We start from the raw sequence: 23,780 nt of genomic DNA on the forward strand, positions 1-23,780 counted from the left end.
TCTCCAGCTCATTTTACAGCTGAGGAACGGAAGCAAACAGGATTAAGTAATTTTCCCAGGGCCACACAGCTAAGTGTCCAAGGCCAGGTTTGAACTTTAGGAAAATGAGGCTTCCTGACTTCAAACCCAGCACTCTATCCACTGTATCACCTCGCTGTCCTCAATATTCAGGTACAAATCACTTTAAGAAAACCCAATATTCAAAATTAAAATTTAGAGTCAGAAAATGAGCTGATTCATAAACAGAATTGGAAAGTCATGGATTGACAGACCTGGAGGTCAGCTAACCCAGCCTCCTCAGTTTACTGATGAAAAAAACTGATACTCAGAGAAATAAAGTGACAGCTTACAGGACAATCAAGTTCTAGGAGGGGGTGCGGCTTTAGAAAGGGATTCTTTACAAAAAAAGATTTTTGGGGCCACAGTTTCCTCATAGGTCACAAAGAATTATAAAGCTGGAACAGTCCTTCGAGATTATATAGTCCAGCTCCTCAGTCCCTCAGTGTAAAGATGAAGAAATGAAGACCTTTATCTGTCAATGAGGAGATTGTGTTACAAGATAAAATTAGATTTATGAAAAACTCAGAAATACCTGTTTTCATACACACACACACACACATATATATATATACATATATACCTGTGTATGTATATATATAACACACACACCTATCAGTTTATCTTGAATTTGAGTTCCTTGGGGGGGGGAGAGAATGTTTTACTTCTTTGTTCTTGTTCCCCCAGTGCCTAGCACAGTGGCTGACACAAAGAGCTTGCTTATTTATTGATCTATCTTAAAGCTGGACATACCGGTACTCCAAATATTACTACTGATACTAGATTTCCATTCATCATAATCATATACTAGTTTTCTTCTTTATAAGTCTCCTGGCTATACAGATTCCTTCCTCTACATACTAACTACTCCACATATATATAGCAACCTCAGAGCTTCCTAGTAGAGGAGTAAAAAAGCAGTTAATAACATTTATACACACATCTTGCTTTGTTATTCTTTTTAATTTTAAAAACAAATTTTGAATTTAAACACATTGAAAAATGGTTATTTCCAAGAGCTAAGCAGAACACAAAGAGAGGATTGTAAATGCAGCCATGATTCTTGTTTTATATAGCGTGCTATAAAAAGGGGGTATATAATAGCAGCTATCATTGATACAGTACTTTTAGGGTTTGCAAAGCACTTTACATGTTATTTCACTTGATCTTTACAACAGCCCAGTGAAGTAGGTGCTGTTATTATCCTAATTTTAACAGATGAGGAAACTGAAAACAAGTGACTTTCCCAGGATAACATAGCTAGTGTCTGAGGCAAGGTTTGGATTCAGGTCTTCCTGACTCCCAAGTCCAGAACTCTATGCACCTTGTTGCCAGACATGTTCTGTCTGTTCTTCCTTCTGAACTTCTGCTGTTTTCTGTGCACTTAAAAATGTTTCAATGTCTTCTTTTTCTCTTGGCATCAATATGCTTTGTTCCAACCTCCCCCTACTTCCTATTAAAAACAGGGGAAAACCCTTGTGATAAATAAGCAGGCAAGCACAACAAATCCACACCGTGGCCATGCTTTAATTTGCCTTCTCTTCCCCTTTTTTGAACCCTCAGAAGAAAAACAATCCACCCCCCAGGCCCTTGATTTTTTTTAAATTTAACTTCCTCAATACCCTTTGAAGACAGACATTCACATTCCACTTGTTTCTTCTCCCCATTAGAATATTATTACTGCATCATCAGACAGTCCTTTCCAATTGTTCAAATTACCTTTCTAGTTGTTTTTTTTTTTTGGACTCTTGTGTTTATACTTCAAATTTCCTACTCAACTCTGATATTTTCATCGGGAATACTTAGATGTCATTTATTCTGTTACAAATCCATTTTTCCCTACTGTAGGCGTATATTCAGATTTGTGGTAAGTTATTCTTATTTGCAAGCACATTATCTTTAGCTTTTAGAATACTATATTAGTCTCTTCTCCAAAGTAAAAGCTGCTAGGTCTTTAGTGATCCTTACTGTAATTCCTTGATACTTGAACTTTCTTTCCAGATGCTTGAAGTATTTTTTCCTCAACATGGAAGCACTGGATTTTGGCTATGAGAATTCCTGGGACTTTTCCTTTTGGGGTTTTCTTTCAGGAGGTTATTAGTGAATTGTTTCTAGCTTTATCTTCAGATTCTATTAAATCTGAGTGTTTATCATTTATGATTTCTTAAAGTATAGCATCCAGGCTTTTAAAAAATCATGGTTTTCATGGAGCCCAGTGATTCTTAAATTATCTTTCCTTGACCCATTTTCCAGGTCAGGTTTTTTTTAAAAATTATATTACATTTGAGGCAGCTAGGTGGCGCAGTGGATAGAGCAAGGGCCCTGGATTCAGGAGGACCTGAGTTCAAATCCAGTCTCAGACACATGATACTTACTAGCTGTGTTACCCTGGGTAAGTCACAACCCCCATTGACCCACAAAAAAAAATTATATTACATTTTCTTTTTTTCCCTAATCTTTTGATTTTGTTCTAATATTTCCTCTTGATCTAGTCCTATTTTCAGGGACCCTATTGGGTGAGCTTCACAACTTTCTGTTTTAAACTATTTATTCTCCTTACAATTCTTCCTCTAGGACTTCTATTTCATTTTTATTTTTTGTTTTTAGTGAGGCAATTGGGGTTTAGTGACTTGCCCAGGGTCACACAGCTAGTAAGTGTTAAGTGTCTGAGGCCGGATTTGAACTCAGGTACTCCTGACTCCAGGGCCGGTGCTCTATCCACTGCGCCACCTAGCTGCCCCTTCTATTTCATTTTTAAGCTCTTGCTTCATTTGTTCTAGGTATTCATGGAGTCCTTGTTGAAAATGCATTTTTTTCCTTTGAATCTCTTTGCAGTTATGGTGTTGTTCTCTTCTTCTAGGTTAAATTTTTGGGCATTTCTAGAACTACTATAATTCTTCATAGTGGTTGGTGTTGTAACGATTGGAATGACGCCACCTGCTGGAGACTTATTGTAGAAGAGCTCCGCCCATGAGGGGAAGGTCTTTGAGGGCAAGATCATGTGTCTTTTCTTTGGTGTCAGGAAGTGATGTTTGTTTGTGGGAGGAAGAAGGAGGAGCCTGGCGCTCTGACTGACTCTCTTTCCTCAGGACTCTGGTGGAGAGGGGAGCTAGCAATGCACTCTCCCTTAGGTAGATGAATCTAGGTCTTTCTCTCTCGCTTTACCAAATTCTTATTCTCCTTAATAAATGCTTAAAAGTCTAACTCTTGCTAAAGCTTATAATTTATTGGCGACCACTCAGTAGATATTTTAGACAGACTAGCTAGAATTTTAGCCCTTAACAGTGTCTTCTTTGGTTTGCTCATCTTTCTAGCCTTAGTTCTTAAATTGGGCTTTGTTCCAGTGCTAGGCTCCACCCTTAACTGTGTTTTTGGATAGGGAGGTTAGCTGTGCTTGTGATCATTTGAGTTCCTGTGCTAACTTCTCCCTGGATCTCTGGGTTCAGAACACTAAATTTTCAGGGAATCCTATGGCATTGTAAGATAGAGTGCTAAGGACTTTGGAGTCCCAAAGTATCACAATATGAGCATTGTCATACCCACACCAGTTGCTTCTGTTAGCTATGCCTTCCAACACCTGCCCTGTGGGGTTTGGACCATTTGGGGACTTTGGGGACCTTCCACTCCTTTCACCTCTGGATGAAGAACCTAGCAGGCTATGTGTATTTCTGGCTTTTTCTGGCTGCTCTGGGAGCCTGCTGACTTTTTTTTTTTTGCTTGTATTATTAGCATTGGCTGTGCTGGTGGCCCCATTTCCTATTGCCTAGGGGCTTCCGGCTGACTTTTTGTGATGTTCTGGGATAGAAGAAGTCAGTTACTGTAGTTTCTCATTGGATTTCTTGATCACTGTTTGGTCTGGTGCAGCTAATAACATTTTGATATGACTTAGTGATAATTTAATCCATCAAAAGATAGGAGAACTAATAAGGGGAAATTCTATTCTGGAAATGATTCTCACTAATAGTGGAGGAAATGGTTGTTGGAGTAAAAACAATGGGAGCCTTAAGATAGAAGTGGCCATTCCAACCTAGAATTTGTGAGAGTGAAGGAGAAGAAATCAAGGCATAACCTGACATGAACCCAAGATTTAGGGGGAACAGATTTTAAAGTGTGAGCAGTGGTAAAGCTCAGGATGAGATGAAACTGCCCTTTTTCTGCAAAAGGAGAATGGCCTCATAATGAAAATGACAGAAGAAAGATGAATAATGGGGAGTTTATATCCAGGATAAGGAGAGGGTAAGAAAGTACCTGGATGTCTTTGATAAATTCAAATCGTCTAGCCCAGATGAACGCCCTTGGGTTCTGATAGAACTGCCAGAAGTGATTGCTCAATCAGTCAACAGTATCTAAAAGATTATGGAAAACTGGAGAGGCATCACAAGATTGGAAAAGGGGAAAGGTCCCAATTTTCAAAAAAGAAAAGAAATCAGATCCTACACCTATATAGGCCAGTAAGCTTGACTTCAACTCCTGGGGAAATTCCAGAACAGATCATTGAAGATAATACCAATAGCTAAAACTTATTAAGTGACTACTATGTTCCAGGCATTGTGCTAAGTGCTTTATACTTATTATCTCACTGGATCCTTACAGCAATCCTGGCAAGTAGGCATGATTATCATCACTTTACAGATGAAAAAAACTGAGACAAACAGAAGGTAAGTAACTTGCTCAGGATGACACAGCTGAGCAAAGTGTCTGAGGCTAGATTTGAACTCAGGTCTCCCTAACTCCAGGCCTAGTGCTCTATCCACTGCATCAACCACCCATCTGAATATTCACAGTGATGAACATTCATTCAGAAAGGGAATCAATGACTACAAAGACCCAGCACAACTTCATCAAGAACAGGCCATGACAGACTAACAGTTTCCCTTTTTTTGAAGATTACTAAACCAGTAGATAAGAAAAATGCTATGGACATAGTTTGTCTAGATTTTAGCTAACTGTTGACAACATTTTCTCTCTTGTGTGAGGATGGAAAAGATGGATTAGGCAGTAATAAAACTGACAGATTCATGACTGGTTAGATGGTTGCACTCAAAGGGCAATAGTTCATGGTTCAATGTCAGTTGGCAGGAGGTCTCCAATGGAGACAAGGTCACCCAATCTAAGCTCCTCGTTTTAAAAGATGAGGAAACAACCTCAGACCCTGACAAACTGTGACTTTCTTCCCAGGGTCACACATGTGGCAAAGCTTGGTTTTGAACCCAAGTCCTGTGACTCCAAATCCCATACTGTCCCCCATTATACCTCAGGTACTCTCAAAGTAGCCTTTTAAATTTCTAATCAGTTTCTAGTTTCCTACATTCTGTCATAGAGGTTAACTGCACCCACAGTTATATGCAGCCTAGAACTTCCTTTTCACTAAAAGCTTCCTCCTCACTTGATGCCACCCAGCTGTGCCCAGAAAGCAAACCTGAAGAACCTCCTCATGCCACTAAGCTCATTCTAACCTTCAACACAGAGAATTTGTAATCTTCCTTTCTCTGTTTTCAAAGCACAAAAGACTATAATTTAATTTGGAAAAATATCAACCAAACTGGTAGACTGTAGAGAGAAAAGGGGGAAAGGAGCACTTTGAGGAGAAAGGCAATGCAGTCTTTGAAAGGCAGTGGGGTTGGCATTTTAGTTAAACACTTTTTTAATCCCCTGCTAGCTCTACTTTGTGAATGCCAACCATTTCCATAGTAAATTATTGTTAGAAATACAGTATGTGGTAGTACTGCTTGGAGACCAAGCTAAGGGAAGGGGAAATCTAGCTTTTTGTCTATTTTATTGCAACATGGATTCCTAGGGATGTCAATTTATAAGCTATTTGCCAACAAGGTTGGAAATTTTCTTTTTCAGAAACACCAAAGTAAGTGTAGATTTTAGTGATCTGACATGACTAAGATAGTTAAACATACCTGTAAGCCAATGGACCCTTTGTCAGACCTCAGAAGATAAAAGAATAAGGATTTTTGTATTTGCTCAGAGACTTTCCACCTAACAAGAATTTCTCTCATGCTTTCTGGCAAATTTTCTCCCTTTCCTTATGGATTTGCTTGTTAAATCGGCAGTGGAACAAAAGATAAGATCAGTTCAGCCATTGAACTTGGTCACATTAGTCCAGTCAGCTTCCTCCCTCAGGAAAACAGGAATAATTCTATTTCTCCCTGTTACACAGGGATATCAATGCCACGATTCACAAGATTTCTACAATCTCTTCCAGCTCTAGATATTGCTCAGACTGCTAAAGAAATGCCAACCTACTAGTCCATTATTATAGATATAGGTATATTGCCTCAAATATGGGTTGACCCCCACGTATAATTAGATTTTGCATTTGGCCTTCCCACAGGAGAAGGCAGAGCCAAACCACATATTGGTTCATTTCTCCCAAATTTCAGGAAACACCTTGGTTCATCTTGTTTCTACTATTGTTCCTTATTGTCTATTCTTGGTCTTGTTTTCTCCTCTCTGAGTCCAGTGAAGCAGGAAAATTAGACCTCAAAATGTTGCAATGAATTTCTTTCAAGCTACCAAAGTTTGATCAGCTATTTGGTGAAGGTATTGCCTGTTATTTTCCCTCTACTCCATATACTCAGGTCAATATTCTCAGAAAATAGTACAATAGGAAAGAATGAATGCCCTACACAAATCCCTAAAAAGTAGAAATGACTTATGACCAGATCTAGATAATAACTCTCAGACAAGAGCAGGTTGAGCAGCACCATGGACAGGGAAGGAAAAGGAAGGAAAGGGGAGGAAAGGTCATTCATTAACAGGCCAACATAAGAGGTAGAAAAGCTTACTCAAGCAATAAACTCCCTAAAAATTATAATAAACCAAATAGAGACAAATTATTTTATGAGGCAAGAAGAAATATAAAAACAAAGGGAAGGAGAAGATGACAATGATGATGAAGAAGATGATGATGATGATGATGTAAGGTACCTCACAGCAAGAAGAACTTACAACTGACCTGGAAAACAGATAAGGGGAGGGGAAAAAAACATTGGACTATCTGAATGCTATGACCAAACAAAGAGCATAGATATCAAATTTCAAGAAACCATCTGAATCAGAGAGTATGATAGAAATACAAATAATTTACCAGTTACCCTCTGAATGAAACCCCCAAATGAAAACTCCTGTGAACATTAGAGCCAAAATCCAAAGTTTCCAGGTCAGAGAAAAAGTATTGCAAACAGCCAGCTTGAAATAAACAGCCAGCCACAATCAGGATCGCAAATGATTCCAGTGCTACTATTATAATATTTTATTTTTCCCAATTACATGTTAAGCAATTTTTTTCCTTTTTTTCTTTTTTTTGTAAGGCAATTGGGGTTAAGTGACTTGCCCAGGGTCATACAGCAAGTAAGTGTTAAGTGTCTGAGGCTGGATTTGAACTCAGGTCCTCCTGAATCCAGGGCCAGTGCTCTATCCACTGTGCCACCTAGCTGCCCCTGTTAAGCCATTTTTAACATTCATTTTCTTGAGCTCCAAATTCTCTCTTTTCCTCCCTTCTCCCTCCCCGAGATGGTAAGCAATTTGATATTGGTTATACATGTACAATCATGCAAAAACATATTTCCATAGAAGCAATAATATGAAAGAAAACATAGACCAAAAAAACCCACACACAAATTACAGGAAATGAAAAACAGTATACTTTGGTCTGCATTCAGACTCAATCAGTTCTTTCTCTGGAGGCTGATAGCATTTTTCATCATTAGTCCTTTAGGATTGTCTTGAATCATTGTATTGCTGAGAATAGCTAAGTCCTTCACAGTTGATCAATATACAATATTTCTGTTACATTACATCATTACAATGTGACATCAAATGTTACTATATACAATGTTCTCCTGGTTCTGTATGCTTCACTCTGCATCAGTCCGTGTAAATCTATGGTTTTTTTTTTTTTTTTCTGAAATCAACCTGCTCATCATTTCTTATAGCATAATAATATTCCATCATAATCATATAACACAACTTGTTCAGCCAATCCCTAACTGATGGACATCTCCTCAATTTTCAATTCTTTACCACTACAAAAAGAGCTTCTATAAATATGTTTATACATATAAGTTCTTTTCCCTTTGTGTGTGTGTGTGTCTTTGGAATACAGACTTAGTACTGCTGGGCTGAAGGGTACGCACAGTTCTATAGCCCTTTGGGCATAGTTCCAAATTGCTCTCTAGAATGATTGGATCAGTTCACAAATCTGCCAACAGTGCATTAGTGTCTCAGTTTTCTCCCAATATTCATCATTTTTCTTTTCTGTCATATTAGCCAAACTGATAGATGTGACATGGTACCTCAGAGTTGTTTAAATGTTCATTTCTCTAATCAATAGTGATTTAGAAAATTTTTCCGTATGACTATAGATAGCTTTGATTTTTTTCTTCTGAAAGTTGCCTACTCATCCTTTGACCATTTATCAACTGGGGAATGATTTGTATTCTTATCAATTTGATTCAGTTATCTATATATTTGAGAAATAAGGCCTTTATTAGAGACACTTGCTATAAAAAATTTCCCCAGCTTTCTGTTTTCCTTCTAATCTTGGCTGCACTGATTTTGTTTGTGCAAAAACTTTAATTTAATTAAAATTGTCTCTTTTGGGGGGGGCAGCTAGGTGGCGCAGTGGATAAAAGCACTGGCCTTGGATTCAGGAGGACCTGAGTTCAAATCCTGCCTTAAACACTTGACACTTAAGTAGCTGTGTGACCCTGGGCAAGTCACTTAACCCTCATTGCCCTGCAAAAACAAAAAAAAATTGTCTATTTTTTAATCTCATAATGCCCTCTACCTCATTTGGTCATAAATTCTTCACTTATCCATAGTTTTTACAGGTAAATTATTCCATGCTCCATTAATCTGTTCATGGTATCATGTCTAAATTATGTACCTATTTTGATCTTTTGGTATACAGTGAGAATGTTGGTCTATACCTAGTTTCTGCCAAACTGTTTACCACATTTCCCAGTAGTTTTTGTCAAATAGTGTGTTCTTGTCCCAAAAGCTTGGATTTTTAGGTTTATCAAACACTAGATGACTATGGTCATTTGTATTGTGTACCTAATCTATTCCACCCATCTACCAGTAGCAGATTGTTTTGATCATTAACACTTTATAAGTAGGTGCTTAAGATCTGGTGTGGCTAGGCCACCTTCCTTTATATAATTAAAAAAAATAATCCCCTTGATATTCTTGACCTTTTGTTCTTCCAGATGAATTTTGTTATGGTTTCTTCTAGCTCTATAAAATAATTTGTTTGTAGTTTGATTGGCATGGCACTGAATAAGTAAATTAATTTAGGGAGAATTATTTTTATTATATTGCCTTGGCCTACCCAAGAAAAATTAATATTTTTCCAATTGTTTAGATCTGACTTTATTTGTGTGAAAAGTGTTTTGTCATTGTGTTTATATAGTTGCTGGGCTTGTCTTGATGGATAGACTCCCAAGTATTTTATATTGTCTACCATTATTTTAATCAGAATTTCTCTATCTCTACTGCTGTACTTTGCTGGTAATATGTAGAAATGATGATGATTTCTGTGGATTTATTTTATATTCTTTAACTTTGCTAAAGTTGTTGATTATTTGAATTAGTTTTTTAGTTGATTCCATAGGATTCTCTGAGTATATTATCTGCCAAGAGTGTCCTCACTGCCTATTCTAATTCCTTCAATTTCTTTTTCTTCTCTTATTGCTATAGCTGGTGTTTCAAGTACAATGTTGAACAATAGTGGGGATAATGGGCAACCTTGCTTCACCCCCTGATCTTATTGGGAAGGCTTCTAGCTTATCCCCATTATAGATAATGCTTGCTGATGGTTTTAGATAGATATTACTTATCATTTTAAGGAAAGCTCAATTTATTCCTATATTTTCTAGTGTTTGTAGTAGGAATGGGTGTAGTATTTTGTCAAAAGCTTTTTCTGCATCCATTGAGATAATCATATCATTTTTGTTGGTGTTGTTATTTATATGGCCAATTATGCTGATAGTTTTCCTAATGTTGAACCAGCCCTGCATTCCTGGTCTAAATCCCACCAAATCATAGTGTATAACTCTTGTGATATGTTGCTGTAATCTCCTTGCTAGTATTTTATTTAAAATCTTTGCATCAATATTCATTAGGGAAATAGGTCTATGGGTTTCTTTCTCTGTTTCTGCTCTTCCTGATTTAGGTATCAGTACCATATTTGTATCATAAGATTCCTTCTTTGCCCAATTTCCCAAATAGTGGATATAGTATTGCAATTAATTGTTTTGAAGTGTTTTGAAGAATTCACTTGTGAATCTATCTGCCCTGGGCATTTTTTTCTCACAAAATTCACTGATGGTTTGTTCAATTTCTTTTTTCTAAGATGAGGTTATTTAAGTATTCTATTTCTTCTTCTGTTAATCTCGGAAATTTATGTTTTTGTCAATCTTCATCCATTTCACTTAGATTGAATGACTGATGGCAAAAGGACAGTAACAGGTGACTTTCACGGGAAAAAAGCCAAGCCATCCAATAACCATAAGAAAAAATGCTCAAAATCACTAAGAATTAGATAATTTCAAATTAAGACAACTCTGAGGTTCTACCTCACTCACACCTATCAGACTGACAAAGTTGATAAAGGAAAATGGCAAATGTTGGAGGAGCTGTGAGAAAATCAAGCATATAGATATACTGTTAATTGGTACAGCCATTCTGGAAAGCAATTTGGAACTATGCCTCAAAAGCGATTAAGTTATTCATCCCCTTTGACCCAGAAAAGGGTATCAAATTGTTCATATCCTTTGACCCGGCAACATACCATAATTAGATCTATACCCCAAACAGATCTCACATGTACAAAGATATCTAGAGTAGCTCTTTTTTATACTGGCAAAGAACTGGAAACTCATGGGGGTGCTCATCACCTGGAGAATTGTTGAACAAATTGTGTCATATGAATGTAATGGAATACTAATGTCTTATAAGAAATGAAAAAAAGAACCCATTTCAAGGAAACCTAAGAGACTTGTATGAACTGATGCAATATGAAGTGAGCAGAACTAGATGAACAATTTATAACATAGCATCAACATTGTAAAAAGAAACCATTTTTAAAGACTTCAGAGTTCTATTCAACACAATGATCAACCACAATTCTAGTGGACTTATGATGCTACCAACCTCATGATAGAGAAGTAGTGGACTAATATACAGAATGAGACACACATTTTTGGACTTGGCCAACATGGGAATTCATTATGCTTAAATATACTCTGTATCCTTTACTTTATCCTCCTCTAGATCACACCCTATAACCATAGGGGTCTCTAAGGGTTCTGACCCAAGTCCTTTTCTCTTCTCCCTCTATACAACTTCCTTGTGTGATCTCATCAGCTCCCATAGATTTAATCACCATCTCAATGCTTACAATTCTTAAATCTACCTTACCTGCCCCAATTGCTCAGCTGACCTCCAATCTCACATCTCCAACAGCCTTTCAGACATCTTGAACCAGATGTCCAGTAGCCATCTTAAACTCAATCTATCCAAAATAAAACTCATTGTTTTTCCCCCTAAACCTTCCCCACCTCCTACCTTCCCTATCACTGAAGAAGACAACACCATCCTCAGGCTTGCAACCTAGAAGTCACCCTGGACTTCTCACTCTCTCACCTCCCCCATATCCAAGCTGTTGCCACAGTCTGTCAGTTTCACCTTTGAAGCATCTCTTGGATATGCCTTCTCTCTTCTGACACCACCACTACTCTGGTGCAAGCCTTATCACTTCACTCTTGGACTATTTCAATAACCCGCTATTGGGTCTGCCTGCCTCAAGTCTCTCCAAACTCCAATCCATCCTCCATTCAGTCACTAAAATGATTTTCCTAAAATGCAGGTCTAATCATGTCATTCCTCTACTCAATAATACTTCGATGGCTTCCTATTGCCTCCAGGAGCAAATACAAAATGCTCTGTTTGGCATTAAAGCCCTTACTTAATAACTTTGCCCCCTCTTACCTTTACAGTCTTTTTGAACCCTACTTGCCAAATGCACTCTTTGATTTAGTGACACTGGCCTCCTACCTGTTCCATGAACAAGACACTTATCTCTTGACTCTGGGTATTTTCTCTGGCTTTTCTTACCTGGAATGCTCTCCCTCCTCCGCTCTGACCACTGACTTCCCTGGTTTCCTTTAATTCCCAACTAAAATCCCACCTCCTAGAAAAAGCCTTCTCCAACCCCTCTTAATTCTAATACCTTCCCTCTGTTTTTTCCCTATTTATCCTGTATATACCTTGCTTTATATGTATTCATTTGAATGTTTTTCCCACCTCTCTCCCCTTTAGATTGTAAGTTCATTAAGGGCAGACATGATCTTTTACCTCCTTTTTTATCCCCAGCTCTTAGCATGATGTCAGGCATGTAGTAGATGCTTAATAAATGTTTATTGATTAATTTTTTTTTTCAGTGGAAGGGAAGAGTGGGAGGAAGAAAAAATAATGCTTGAGGTGGCAGCTAGGTGGAGCAGTGGATAGAGCCCTGGATTAAGGAGGACCTGAGTTCAAATCCGGCCTCAGACACTTGACACTTACTAGCTGTGTGACTCTGGGCAAGTCACTTAACCCCAACTGCCTCACCAAAAACAAACAAACAAACAAAACCCAACCAAAATAATGCTTGATAACTGAAAAAATTAAATTTAATTAAAAACAAGAAAGGGTAGTCAATGCTGTTAAATACTGAAGAAATGTAGAGGAGGAAGACTGAAAAGAAGCCACTGGATAATATTATGCCATAAGAAATTACAAAAAGAATGTTTTAGAGAAACCAGGGAAGAATTGTGTGAACTGATGCAGTGAAGTGAGCAGAACCAGGAGAACAATTAATATGAGAAACATTATAAAGACAAATTTGACAGACTTAAGAACTCTTATAGATGCAATAATTAATCAGGATTTGAGGACTGATGAACTGTGCTCCTTGCAGAATGGGACACAGTTTAGACAAGGATAACTTTAGATTTTACTTGACTATCAATATTTGGTGTAAAGGTTTTGTTTTTCTTTTAAGTGGGGGAGTGAAAATAAATCCTTGTTAACTGAAAAATTAAATTAAATTAAATTAAAGAAAAAATCAGGTATGAATAAAAGAATTGTTGTATAGCAGTGAGAAGCCAGTTGAGATAAGATATGCAGTGTGCCCTTCTATCACCAACACTCTGTGACTCAGGGATGCTGAGAAGGGTGTAAAGTAAGTGTGGGTCTTCCAGTGTTGGCAGTTACCAGGGTGGAAACAGAGGAAAGTCAAGGGGAGAGGGATCTGTAGTGTTGACCATAGGGTTATGACTATAAAAGGAGGGAACTGAAATGAGGAATGATGGGCTGGGAAAATGTGGATGAACAGAGGAACCAGAAGTTAGGATAAAGAAGACATTCCCTAGCAGAATGTGAACACTTAGAGGAAGGGGGATTTTTTTCTTGGAGTACTTTTGTCTTTATCTCTAGAGCCTAACACAGGTCCTCACACACAGTAAATGTCTAATTGATGTTTGTTGAATTAAATTGACAAAGAAGACAGTCATTGAGAAAAGTGGAAGAATGTCCTGGTGATCAACAGATGGCAGCACCAAGGACCGGAGGTGTAATTAGATGATGGAAACTTCAAAGGAAGAGAGGTTGTTGGTTGATCCTAGCATAATATAAACTCCTTGAGGAACTCATTTTTGTCTCTATATTCCTGACAAACTAGAAATTACTTTAACCTTTCAATGTCCCCAGCAATTCTTTTTTTTTTTTTTTTGTGGGGCAATGAGGATTAAGTGACTTGCCCAGGGTCACACAGCTAGTAAGTGTTAAGTGTCTGAGGCTGGATTTGAACTCAGGTCCTCCTGAATCCAGGGCCAGTGCTTTATCCACTGTACCACCTAGCTGCCCCCCACCCCCAGAAATTCTTTAAAGATTCATGGAGTGTATCTCCTACACCAATGAAATCACAGATCCTCATCAGTCCCCATTCCCATCTGGCACAGTGTCTTGGACATATAGGTACTTAATAAATATTCACTGAATCAAAAATTGGAAGAGTGTCTCAAAGGACAATTCTATGAATACTCATTAAGGACATTTTGTATTAAACATTTTGCTAAGCTGTAGGGAGACAAATATGCAGAGGGGGTAATACCAAAGTGCCCATCCTGAGGAAGCTTACAATCCAATGCATGTAAGTCTTGTGTGTGTGACAAGCTATAGAGTGCTCATGGAATATAAGCAAATAAATATTAATGGCAGTAAGAATCCTAGAATTCAAGAGTTGGAAGGGACCTAAGATGTCATCTAGCCCAACCAAAATATAAAAAAAAAATCTCCATTATAAAATACCTGACAAGAGGTTGCCTAGCCTCTACTTGAACACCTCCAAGGATGGGGAGCTCACCCCTTCTTGAAGAAGCTCATTCCACTTTTGGACAGCACTAATAGTTAAGAAGTTTTTTTTCCTGACACTGAAGCTAAATTTGTCTTTTTATTTCTTTTACACAATTTCCACTCACTAGCCTTAGCTCTGCAGTCTGAGACCAAATGGAACAAAGCTAGTTCCCTTTCACATGATCACTCTTCAAAAACTTGAAGATAAGCATCATGTCTTCCCTGAATCTTCTCTTCTGCAGACTAAATGTGCTTAGTTCCTTCAAATGATCTTCATAAGACAGACTCAAGACTAAGTTTACTTTTTGTATTGGTCTTTAAAGGGATGAAGGAAAAATGTGCATTTGACCAGAGCTTCTTATACTCTTTCCACTCATAACACCTTTTCACCCAAGAAATTTTTACACAACCCATTTTATATAAGTATATAAAATAGGTATGCATAACCTTTTACTGTTGTCAAATTCTTCATGAGCCCCACATTCAGACTCAATCCACAATTTAAGAAGTTTTGCATTAGACAAGATATCAAGGGATATAGCATGGAAGGGGAAGACAAGAAAGGGAGAAGGAATATTTCTTTTTTTTTTTTTTTTTTGCAGGGCAATGAAGGTTAAGTGACTTGCCCAGGGTTACATAGCTAGTAAGTGTCAAGTGTCTGAGGCCAGATTTGAACTCGGGTCCTCCTGAATCCAGGGCCAGTGCTTTACCCACAGCACCACCTAGCTCTCCCGAGAAGACATATTTCAATTAGTATGAGGAGATAGAAGGAGTGAAAGTAAATAAAAGAGAGAGAGAGAGAGATTAAAGATGAACAGAGTTTGTTGATAATAAAGAAGTTTCTAAAGGGTCAGAGCCTAGAAAATGCTTGTAGATCCCTGAGGTTATCAGTCGCTGAGGGAAAATAGAAAATATTACCGAAGTCTTAAGTAAAACCATGAAGTATAGCATACCTAGAACATCATATGTGGTTCTAATAACTGCACTACAGAAAAGCTATAATAGATTTTGAGAAGGTACAGAGAATGACAACTAAAATGGACAGAAGGGATTTACTTCAATAAACATTTACTAAGCATGTGCAAGGCACTGTGGATACAAAGACAAAAATCAAATAGCTCCTGCCTTTGAAGAGCTTACATTCCACTAAGAAATTAGAGAAAGAAAATAGTCAACAATATCAATATAGAATTCTCTATTGGCATTGTTTCATCAAGGAAACACTCCATGTTCCTCAAAGAAACAATGGGGGAGATGTGGTGAAATAATGGAATTTGGCAGACACCCAGGGGTCCCACCTGAGTGACCTAGTACTATTTGAAAACCGACTAGGGATGATTGGATATGGGCCACACCTGGCCCATCCTGAGTGATGTATGCTGCTGATGTCAGCAGGAGAACCACTCTCCAATCCAGCTTAAAGGACCTCCCTTTTGGGGGAGGGAGAGTAAAAGTAGAAAAAGGAATGCTCACTGAGGAGAGTGCTCTTTTCCTGTCGGTTTGTCCTATGGGTTCCTTTTCTGGTCAACTTTCCTGTGGGCCCTTATGGTGGGCTTTCCAGTGGGCTTTTCCTGTTGGGGTTGTCTGCACAGCTGTCTCCTATTGAAGCTACAGACCCCAGATGATGAGTTAAAAAAACGAGTCCAGGTCTTTGAATTAGCTGAGCTGGAAGCAAGTTTGGGGATTGTATAGGTTTTTGTTAGAGTTAGGGGGATTATCCATTTTCCTTTTCTCTATTCCCTTGTCCTTGACTTTATTAACTTCACCTTTGCTGTGTATTTTATTCTCATTAATAAAACCTGATTTGTTTGTGGAAAAGAGGCTGTTAAGCTCTTTTCTTATTGGCCTGGGAGAAATAACTAAAAATGGCAGTTCAGAGGGAAGGAAGCTTTGGACCTAGAGGTCCCTCATTATTTTCTGAACCCCAATATTATGGTGAGCCACCCAAATAACTCTCTCCATATTAAATTTGGCCCCTACAGCATTCTTTGAACTTGATCTATTTACAATATTTCTCATTTCTAATACTGATGAAAAAATGTCTTTTATGCTTTTACATATTATCTTTATCTTCATAGTTGTCTAGAAGTTTGTCTTAAATTTCTTCTCCTTGCTATGTCCTCTAGGTCTATCATTTTCCTCTACATTTTTTTTTAAACATTTCTCTACTTGAGTAATTTTCTAGGTTTGCTTTTTTGCTTCCACTATTTTTTTTCCTGCTAGTCTAGCCTCCAGTAAAAATAATTCTATTTTTCATTGGATCCAGTGTCATATGTATATTCTCCAACAAATATTTTAGTTTCAACAACATTTTGTCCTGAAATTCTTTTGATTTCCAGCACTTTGAGGGGGGGGATTTCTTTGCATTTTTTTTCCATTTAATTCATTCAGCATCTCTCAACATGTCTATCATCCCCAACTAGAATGTAAGAGATGCTGGGCCTTATCAGAACAGCCATGTAAGAAGAGTCACATGGATGTTTATAACACTGGGATGGGCTAAGAGTTACCAAGTACAATACTTTTGTTGAGATGGAGGACCACCAGGCCTTATAATCTGCCCTGAAACATCATTCTAAAGTGTTCTGGACCTTGCCATCTGACTTTCTGCTACACTTTCATTTGTTTTTTGTTTGTTTGTTTTGGTGAGGCAATTGGGGTTAAGTGACTTGCCCAGGGTCACACAGCTAGTAAGTGTCAAGTGTCTGAGGCCGGATTTGAACTCAGGTCCTCCTGACTCCAGGGCCAATACTCTATCCACCTAGCTGCCCCTACTGCTACACTTTCAAAACCCCTGGGCCTTGCTATCTACCCTGCAATTGAACTCTTAAATGTGTAGCTTCTCCCAATTAGAGTGTAAGACCCTTGAGAATAAGGACTATCTCATTTTTTCTATTTGCATCCCTACCACTTACCATAATGTTTGGCATATAGTAAGTGTTCAATAAATGTTTCATTCATTCATTTTAATATATTTGTTGTTGGCTTTTGTTTGTTTGTTTGTTTTGTGGGGCAATGAGGGTTAAGTGACTTGCCCAGGGTCACACAGCTAGTAAGTGTTAAGTGTCTGAGGCCACATTTGAACTCAGGTCCTCCTGAATTCAGGGCTGGTGCTCTATCCACTGTGCCACCTAGCTGCCCCCTCTTCTTGGATTTTTAAAATCCATTTGATTTTTCATTGCTTTGGGACTCTTCTTAAGTTTGGTCATTGCTTGATTGATTTTTAACATTTTCCTTTGAGCCTATCTAGTAGTTTTGCTTTTTCCTCTGAATTTGAATTTGTAGCTGGCTCCCTCATCACCTTTTATAGTACCATCTTCCCAGAAGACCTATGATATGGAAGAGGGATTAGACTTCTGCTTGACTCCAGAAGGCAGAATAAGGTAGAAGTTGCAAAAAGGTGAATTTTGGATTGATATGAGGAAAAACATCCCTACAAAGTTATCCAAAAGTCAAATGGGTTGTTCCAGGATGTAGTAGACTCCTCTGCACTGGATAGCTTCAGGCAATACCTCTGTGACCATTTGGCATGGATGTTATATAGGAGATTCTTCTTCAAGTATAGGTTACCTGAGATGGCCTCTGAGGCCCCTTTCCAACTCCAAGATTCTATGATTCTGTGGCTCTTTTCTTCCTGAAATAGTAGAGGCTAAGAGGAAATATGATCAATAGCTATAAGATCATGTACCACCTAAATAAGCTGAACCAGGACTATTCATCAAACTCACAAATTCTAGTATGAGAGAAACCTCTGTGAAATCTGTGATGAGTAGTAATGTTAGGACAAATATCATCATTATCATTTTTTAAAATTATTATAACTCAGATTTATATAGTGCTCTACCGTTTTCAGAATGTTTCATATACATTCATTTATCCTACTTTACATAAAATTATGGAATTTATTAGATTAAGGAAATCAAATGGTTTGGATAGAAAGGAACCACTTAAGCTCTGTCATTCATATAAAAATATCTAGCACATAACTAATTGCACCATTCTTGAGAACAATGCTTGATGCTGCTTCTGGCAACAGAACATTAGTTTAATTGGATCATGGATCTGACCCAATAGGGTGATTCCTGGAACTCCCATAAAATAGGACAAAAGATGAGACAGTGACTTGAGTGGCAAAGTGTGAGTTTTTTGCTGAGTAGACAATTTAGGAAGACAGGAGTGGGAGACAAAAGAAAAGTAAGAGGCTCAGGGGGAAAAGGTGCAGTATGGGTAACCATTTTAAGGATTCATGTTGGGGATAATGAAGTTGGTTGGAGGGTAAGTGATAAAGAAAGATCGGGTCAGGGGCTCAGTTGTCAGGGTTCTATGCCAGAGAAAAGGGAAGGACTGGGAAGGTGTTGTCAAGGATGCTATGCAGTTATAATTGCTGCTCCTTTTTATGTGTTCTGTGTCCAGAGACCAAGCATCTTACAGTAAAGTCCACTCCACACGACTTTCCCCAGGAACACAAACACCACATGGGAACACAAACATGATAGATGAATTATTTGGAAAGTGGGACTGTTCTATCAAGAAGTCTCACCTGCCTGTCCTCCTATCAACACTCTCAGCTTGTACAGCCACAGTATAAGGGTCGTTTTAGGGACCATCTGCCCAGAAGTGAGAACTTTAAAAAAAAAAAAAGCTGCTCTCACAGCTCAGCAGCCCTGACTCTCCCGTTCTAAGCAATATTTAATAAATAAGGAACAACAGTTACAGATTTCCCCAGGAAGCCTCCTCTGATTTCTGTTGCCCGCATGGATCTTTCCCCCTTCATCTCCAACAGCACTTATGGATTGTACCAATTTAGTACTTCATTATATTACACCCTGAATTGCAATGTCCCTAAATAGCTGCTGGGGGAAAAGGCAGTGAGGGTAGTATCTCCACTTAGATCAGTGCTGGGCACACGGTAGGCACTCACTAATTTCTCGTCGACCGACGCTGACTGGTGAGGCAGTCAAAAGTCAGTGGAGACACTGGTCACAGGGTCTTGGGGAAGGCTCAGTTCAGAAATGGGAATGGAAGGGCAGGAGCATTAGAACTGATGAGGGGAGATTTACCAGTCTACGGGTCGCAGTTTTCGGGGCCATCACCGTGGGAACAGGTCGCTCCTGAAAGCCTAGGGTTCCGACTTAAACCCCAACTCTACTGCGGGAAGGAAGTGTACATTCGTTACCCGGGCGACGCACCGGAAACCTCGCGACCCCTCCTCCCCGCTTCGGGGCATGCCTGTCACGTGACCATTGGTGGTGGGGTTGCCGGGGGGATTCATCGCCGCAGTAGGTTTTTTTCTCCCTCTTTTTTCCCCCTTTCCCATTTGTTCTTCGCTGGTGTGGGAAAAGAAAGCTCCATGGTGGGCTGGATCCCGACGCCGTTACCTTGGCAACGTACCCGAAGCCCGGGCGCAGGCGCATCTCGTTGCACCGAAGCGGTCATCCTCGAGCACCCCCTCCCCACCACCACCTTGGGGAGGGAGGTGGGAATTATCCTGGGGGCGGGGCCCCCGTCGCCCTGCCTCCCTCATGAATAATGTCGATTGAGGCGGCCCCCTCCCCGCAATCCTGAAGCAGCGGAGGAGGGAGCGGGGCGGCGGGGTGCTGCCCCCTTCATGAATTATGCGGCCCGGCGGGCGGGCGGTGTCCCGGACCCGGAAGTGTAGTTGCCGAGTCACCGCAGTGGCTGAGCTGGCTGACAGGAGGCGAGCTGGGGCGGGGAGCGGGCGCGGCGGAGGCAGCCAGCGGGATCGGGCGCGGGGGATGAGGCTGCGGCCGGGCACGACGGCTGCTCTGGCTGCTCTGGCTGCCCTGTGAGGAGGCCGCGGTGCCCGCCCTCTCTGCTCACGCTCGCGGTCTCCCGGCCTCGCCTTCCTCCTCCCTTCCTCCATCCCTGCTTCCCTCCCTCGCCCGCCCGCCCGGCCGCGCCTTTCACTCGCCCGCCCGCCTGCACCGGGGGAGCTGCGCCGCCGCCGCCGCCGCCGCCGCCGCCGCCGCCCACGCTCCGCGTCCCCTCCCTCCCCATCCCCCCGGCACCATGATGGAGGAGATCGACCGGTTCCAGGTGCCCACCGCGCACTCGGAGATGCAGCCGCTGGTGAGGGAGGCTGCTTGGGAGGGGGACCCGCAGGGGCAGGGGGCCAAGGTGTGCCGGGCGACCCCCACCATCCGGCGCAGGAGGAGTTGGGGGCTTAGCCGGGCAGGGGGAGCAGAGGCGGGGCATGCACCGGGCTACTGAGAGAGAGAGAGCAAGAGCATCTCCCCGTGGTCGGGGGGTGGGGGGGAGGAGACAGGTTAGGGACTGCGCGGGGAAAGGGAGAAGGGAAGGGGGGGTTCAGAGCCCCGAGGGGAGGAGTGGGGAGGCTGATGGGAAATAGATATAGGGAGCAGCTGCAAGGAGAGAGAGAGGGAGAGCTGGGAAGCCGTGGGGAAGCCAAGTAGGGATGGGGAGTGAGCAGCAGGGCTGGGGAAACGAGGAGGAGGAGATGAAGAGGCCCTTTGTGGGGGGTGGGGGTGGAGACCAGAAGCCAGAGGCTGGAGATGGCTTCGACAGGGGGCATAGGAAACCTGAGGGGATGGGAGAAGCCAAAGAAGGGCGATCTCCGCAGCGGGAAGCAGTGCGGGCAGCCAGAGATGTGGAGTTGATTGGGGGGGGGGGGGCACTGAACCAGACTGAGCAACGAGAGGGGAGTGGGAGGTAGCAGGAGGTGGGATGGGCACGAAGCTTGGCTGGGAAAACACTAATGCCAAGGGTAGGCATTGCCGGGATGGGGAGACATTTGGTGGAGGGGTGGGGGGAGGGGTTGAGAGGAGTGAGCGTCCCTAGGAATGGAACTGAAGATCTCAAACCTGCCCCCCCCCCCATTGAATTAACTTGAGGGTGGGGAATGAGGGTGGGAGATGGGAGACAAGAGAGGCCTGAGGCCAGGAGGCAAATGAAGGGGGAGCTGATGCAGATGTATGAGGAGAGGTGCAGCAATTTGAAGGCTGAAACCTGGGAACCTGAGAACGGGATCACAAGGCTGTGGATCCAATGTGTTGGAAGGCTTGATCTGCAAAACTGACCATTAGTTTTGCTCATTAGCCAGAATTAGAGAAAGGCTAAGGGACCCCATGTTCCCCCAGGGAAGTCCTGGGAAGGAGGTCTGGGAAAACAGGTACCTTTGCTGGTGGTACCGCAGGCATTTCCCCATAACTCTCCCACACACACACCCAGTGAGTATGTTTGGAGAGACTAAAGACTTCCCTTCATCCCTTCCTGAGCACCAGTGCCTGGCCGATGCTGCAAACAGTCTCTGCCAGTTTGAGCCCCTGTGTCAGTGAGGGAATGATGTAATCACTCCCAACGCAGTTGTGTAGGGAAGAGGAAAGTAGAAAGGAATACACATCATACAGGGCATCTGAACCTGGGGGTAGGTGGTGGGGGAAAAGAGGTTGTCTGCTCCTGTGCTAGGGATAATCCTCCGTAACAGACTTGCCACATAGAGAACTCTTTCTGGAATGGGGCCAGACATGGGATCTAGAGGTGTTAGGAGGAAGAGAATGAAAAAAGAGCCCTAACTTGCTTCTAACTTGGCAACCCCTTGTCAGGTTTGGTTGTTTTCTTCTGACAAGGAGTGTGGGGGCAAGACTGGAGATGAGGAGTCTTGCCCCCAGATATGACTGGAAACTGAAGAGGCTCCTAGAGGTTGATGGAGAGGGATTTGTGTGTCCTCCAGCTGTCAATATGGAAGACATTTAGTTTGATTCCATGCTGGAGGTGATCTCTGAAATCCCTTAATCTACATCTCCTGGTTCTTCCTCCCATTATGCATGTTGCCCAGAAACTACAAAGCATACTTCCTTTTCTCCAGACCTGGGGCTTTGTGGTTTGGGGAGCAAAGAATCTATAGATTACAGCTCTTAAACAATTATTAGACTGGACCAGTGGCTGAAAACCTTTAGGAGTCAGTGGGAAATGGATCCCTTTAATGACTCTGTCCACCTTTAGCTATGGGATTCTGGAAGAGATTTTAAGGGGAGAATGCACTGAGTTTGAATGGGGTAAGACTGAAAGGAGGAATATCTCCAGAGAAGAGAGAAAGGAATTGGATGATTTCTCTTGTCTAGATGGGAAGAAAGAAAGACGTGGGAAGAGAGAGAGAATGTGAATTTGTAAAATGCTTTGGCCTCTCTTGTTCTAAGCCTTGCATAGCTACCTGGAATTATAAGTCAATATATTTGGATGGCCACCTGAGCTCTTGCTTTGGGAGTTGGTGTTGATGATAGTTTATGGTTTGAGTAGCCTTGGGTGTTGGTGAGTCCTTAGCTGTTTATGGGTTGTATAGTAATGGGATTGTAGACAGTCTATATTTACTGCTTGCAGACACTCAACATTTTAATGGAATTGTCTTGGCTCTCCTTGGCTTCCTTGAAACCCTTTCTTCTGCTATAGGTGTAACTCTACAAGGAAATGCTTTGCTGTGATTCAGTGATGGTTTAGGTTAGAGCATTTTAATGGAATCACAGCTCTAGAATTGATACATAAGTAGCACAGTTATAATTCCTAATAACAGGAAACATAGCAATTAGTCTGTTGTTCTCCCTGACTTGATCCCCAGCCACCAATTTAAAGGGCAATAGGCACCTACATTCCCCCCAAACACCCCCCTCCCCGAACTTGTACTTTGGGAATCAAGATAGCCTAGTTCAGTCTTTCTCTAAGAAGGGAGCTCAGTGTTTCCAGGAAGCCCAAGCCAATCACATATTTTCATCTTCAGACTCTAAACTCAGAACATAAGGGGACAGAAATTGGATCCTGAGAGAAAAAAATCAAAGAAGTGAAATGATGGCTAAAGAGGTGTTAGGCAGGAATGAAAATTAAGAATGGTTATTAGATAGAACAGACAAGTCCACCAATCTGTCCCTTCCCATCTCTGAAATTCTGTTACCCTAGCTGTGAAATGAAGATTTATCATTCATCCCCTTCACTCTTTTTTTTTTTTAGTGAGGCAATTGGGGTTAAGTGACTTGCCCAGGGTCACACAGCTAGTAAGTGTTAAGTGTCTGAGGCCAGATTTGAACTCAGGTACTCCTGACTCCAGGGCTGGTGCTTTATCCACTGTGCCACCTAGCCGCCCCCATCCCCTTCACTCTTAACCCTCTCTACCTCCTTGGATTGTCGTGGGAATTTGAGAATCCTCCTCTCCTCTGAAATGGTTTAGACCCCTCAGAGAACAGAATAAAGTTGCCACAATTTGAAATCCTAAGGACACGGTAGGCTAGGATACAGTGAGGACCAGTGCGTTGTTGTTGGCAGCATCATTAGGCCTGTCTAGAACA

At 41.2% G+C, this 23,780-nt stretch overlaps 2 protein-coding genes across 3 annotated transcripts in view; one reads left to right on the forward strand and one right to left on the reverse strand.

Moving 5' to 3' along the window:
• The window catches only part of DNAI1 (dynein axonemal intermediate chain 1), a 285,479-nt gene extending 265,560 nt beyond the window's left edge, over nt 1–19,919 (reverse strand). Inside the window, exon 1 of the mRNA XM_043987564.1 lies at nt 19,858–19,919. Coding sequence (XP_043843499.1) covers nt 19,858–19,902 — 45 coding nt within the window. The 5' untranslated portion in view covers nt 19,903–19,919. The remainder of the gene's footprint in view (nt 1–19,857) is intronic.
• A 241-nt stretch (nt 19,920–20,160) lies between these two features.
• FAM219A (family with sequence similarity 219 member A) overlaps nt 20,161–23,780 on the forward strand; it is a 103,124-nt gene continuing 99,504 nt past the window's right edge. The window contains exon 1 of one of the 2 annotated variants that reach the window (XM_043987591.1): nt 20,161–20,556. In XM_043987591.1, the coding sequence (XP_043843526.1) occupies nt 20,497–20,556 (60 nt within the window). In that variant the 5' untranslated portion in view covers nt 20,161–20,496. The remainder of the gene's footprint in view (nt 20,557–23,780) is intronic. The other variant, XM_043987584.1, reaches the window with a different exon arrangement.

The sequence above is a fragment of the Dromiciops gliroides genome, chromosome 1 (assembly GCF_019393635.1).
Source record: "Dromiciops gliroides isolate mDroGli1 chromosome 1, mDroGli1.pri, whole genome shotgun sequence".
Classification (NCBI taxonomy): Eukaryota; Metazoa; Chordata; class Mammalia; order Microbiotheria; family Microbiotheriidae; genus Dromiciops; species Dromiciops gliroides.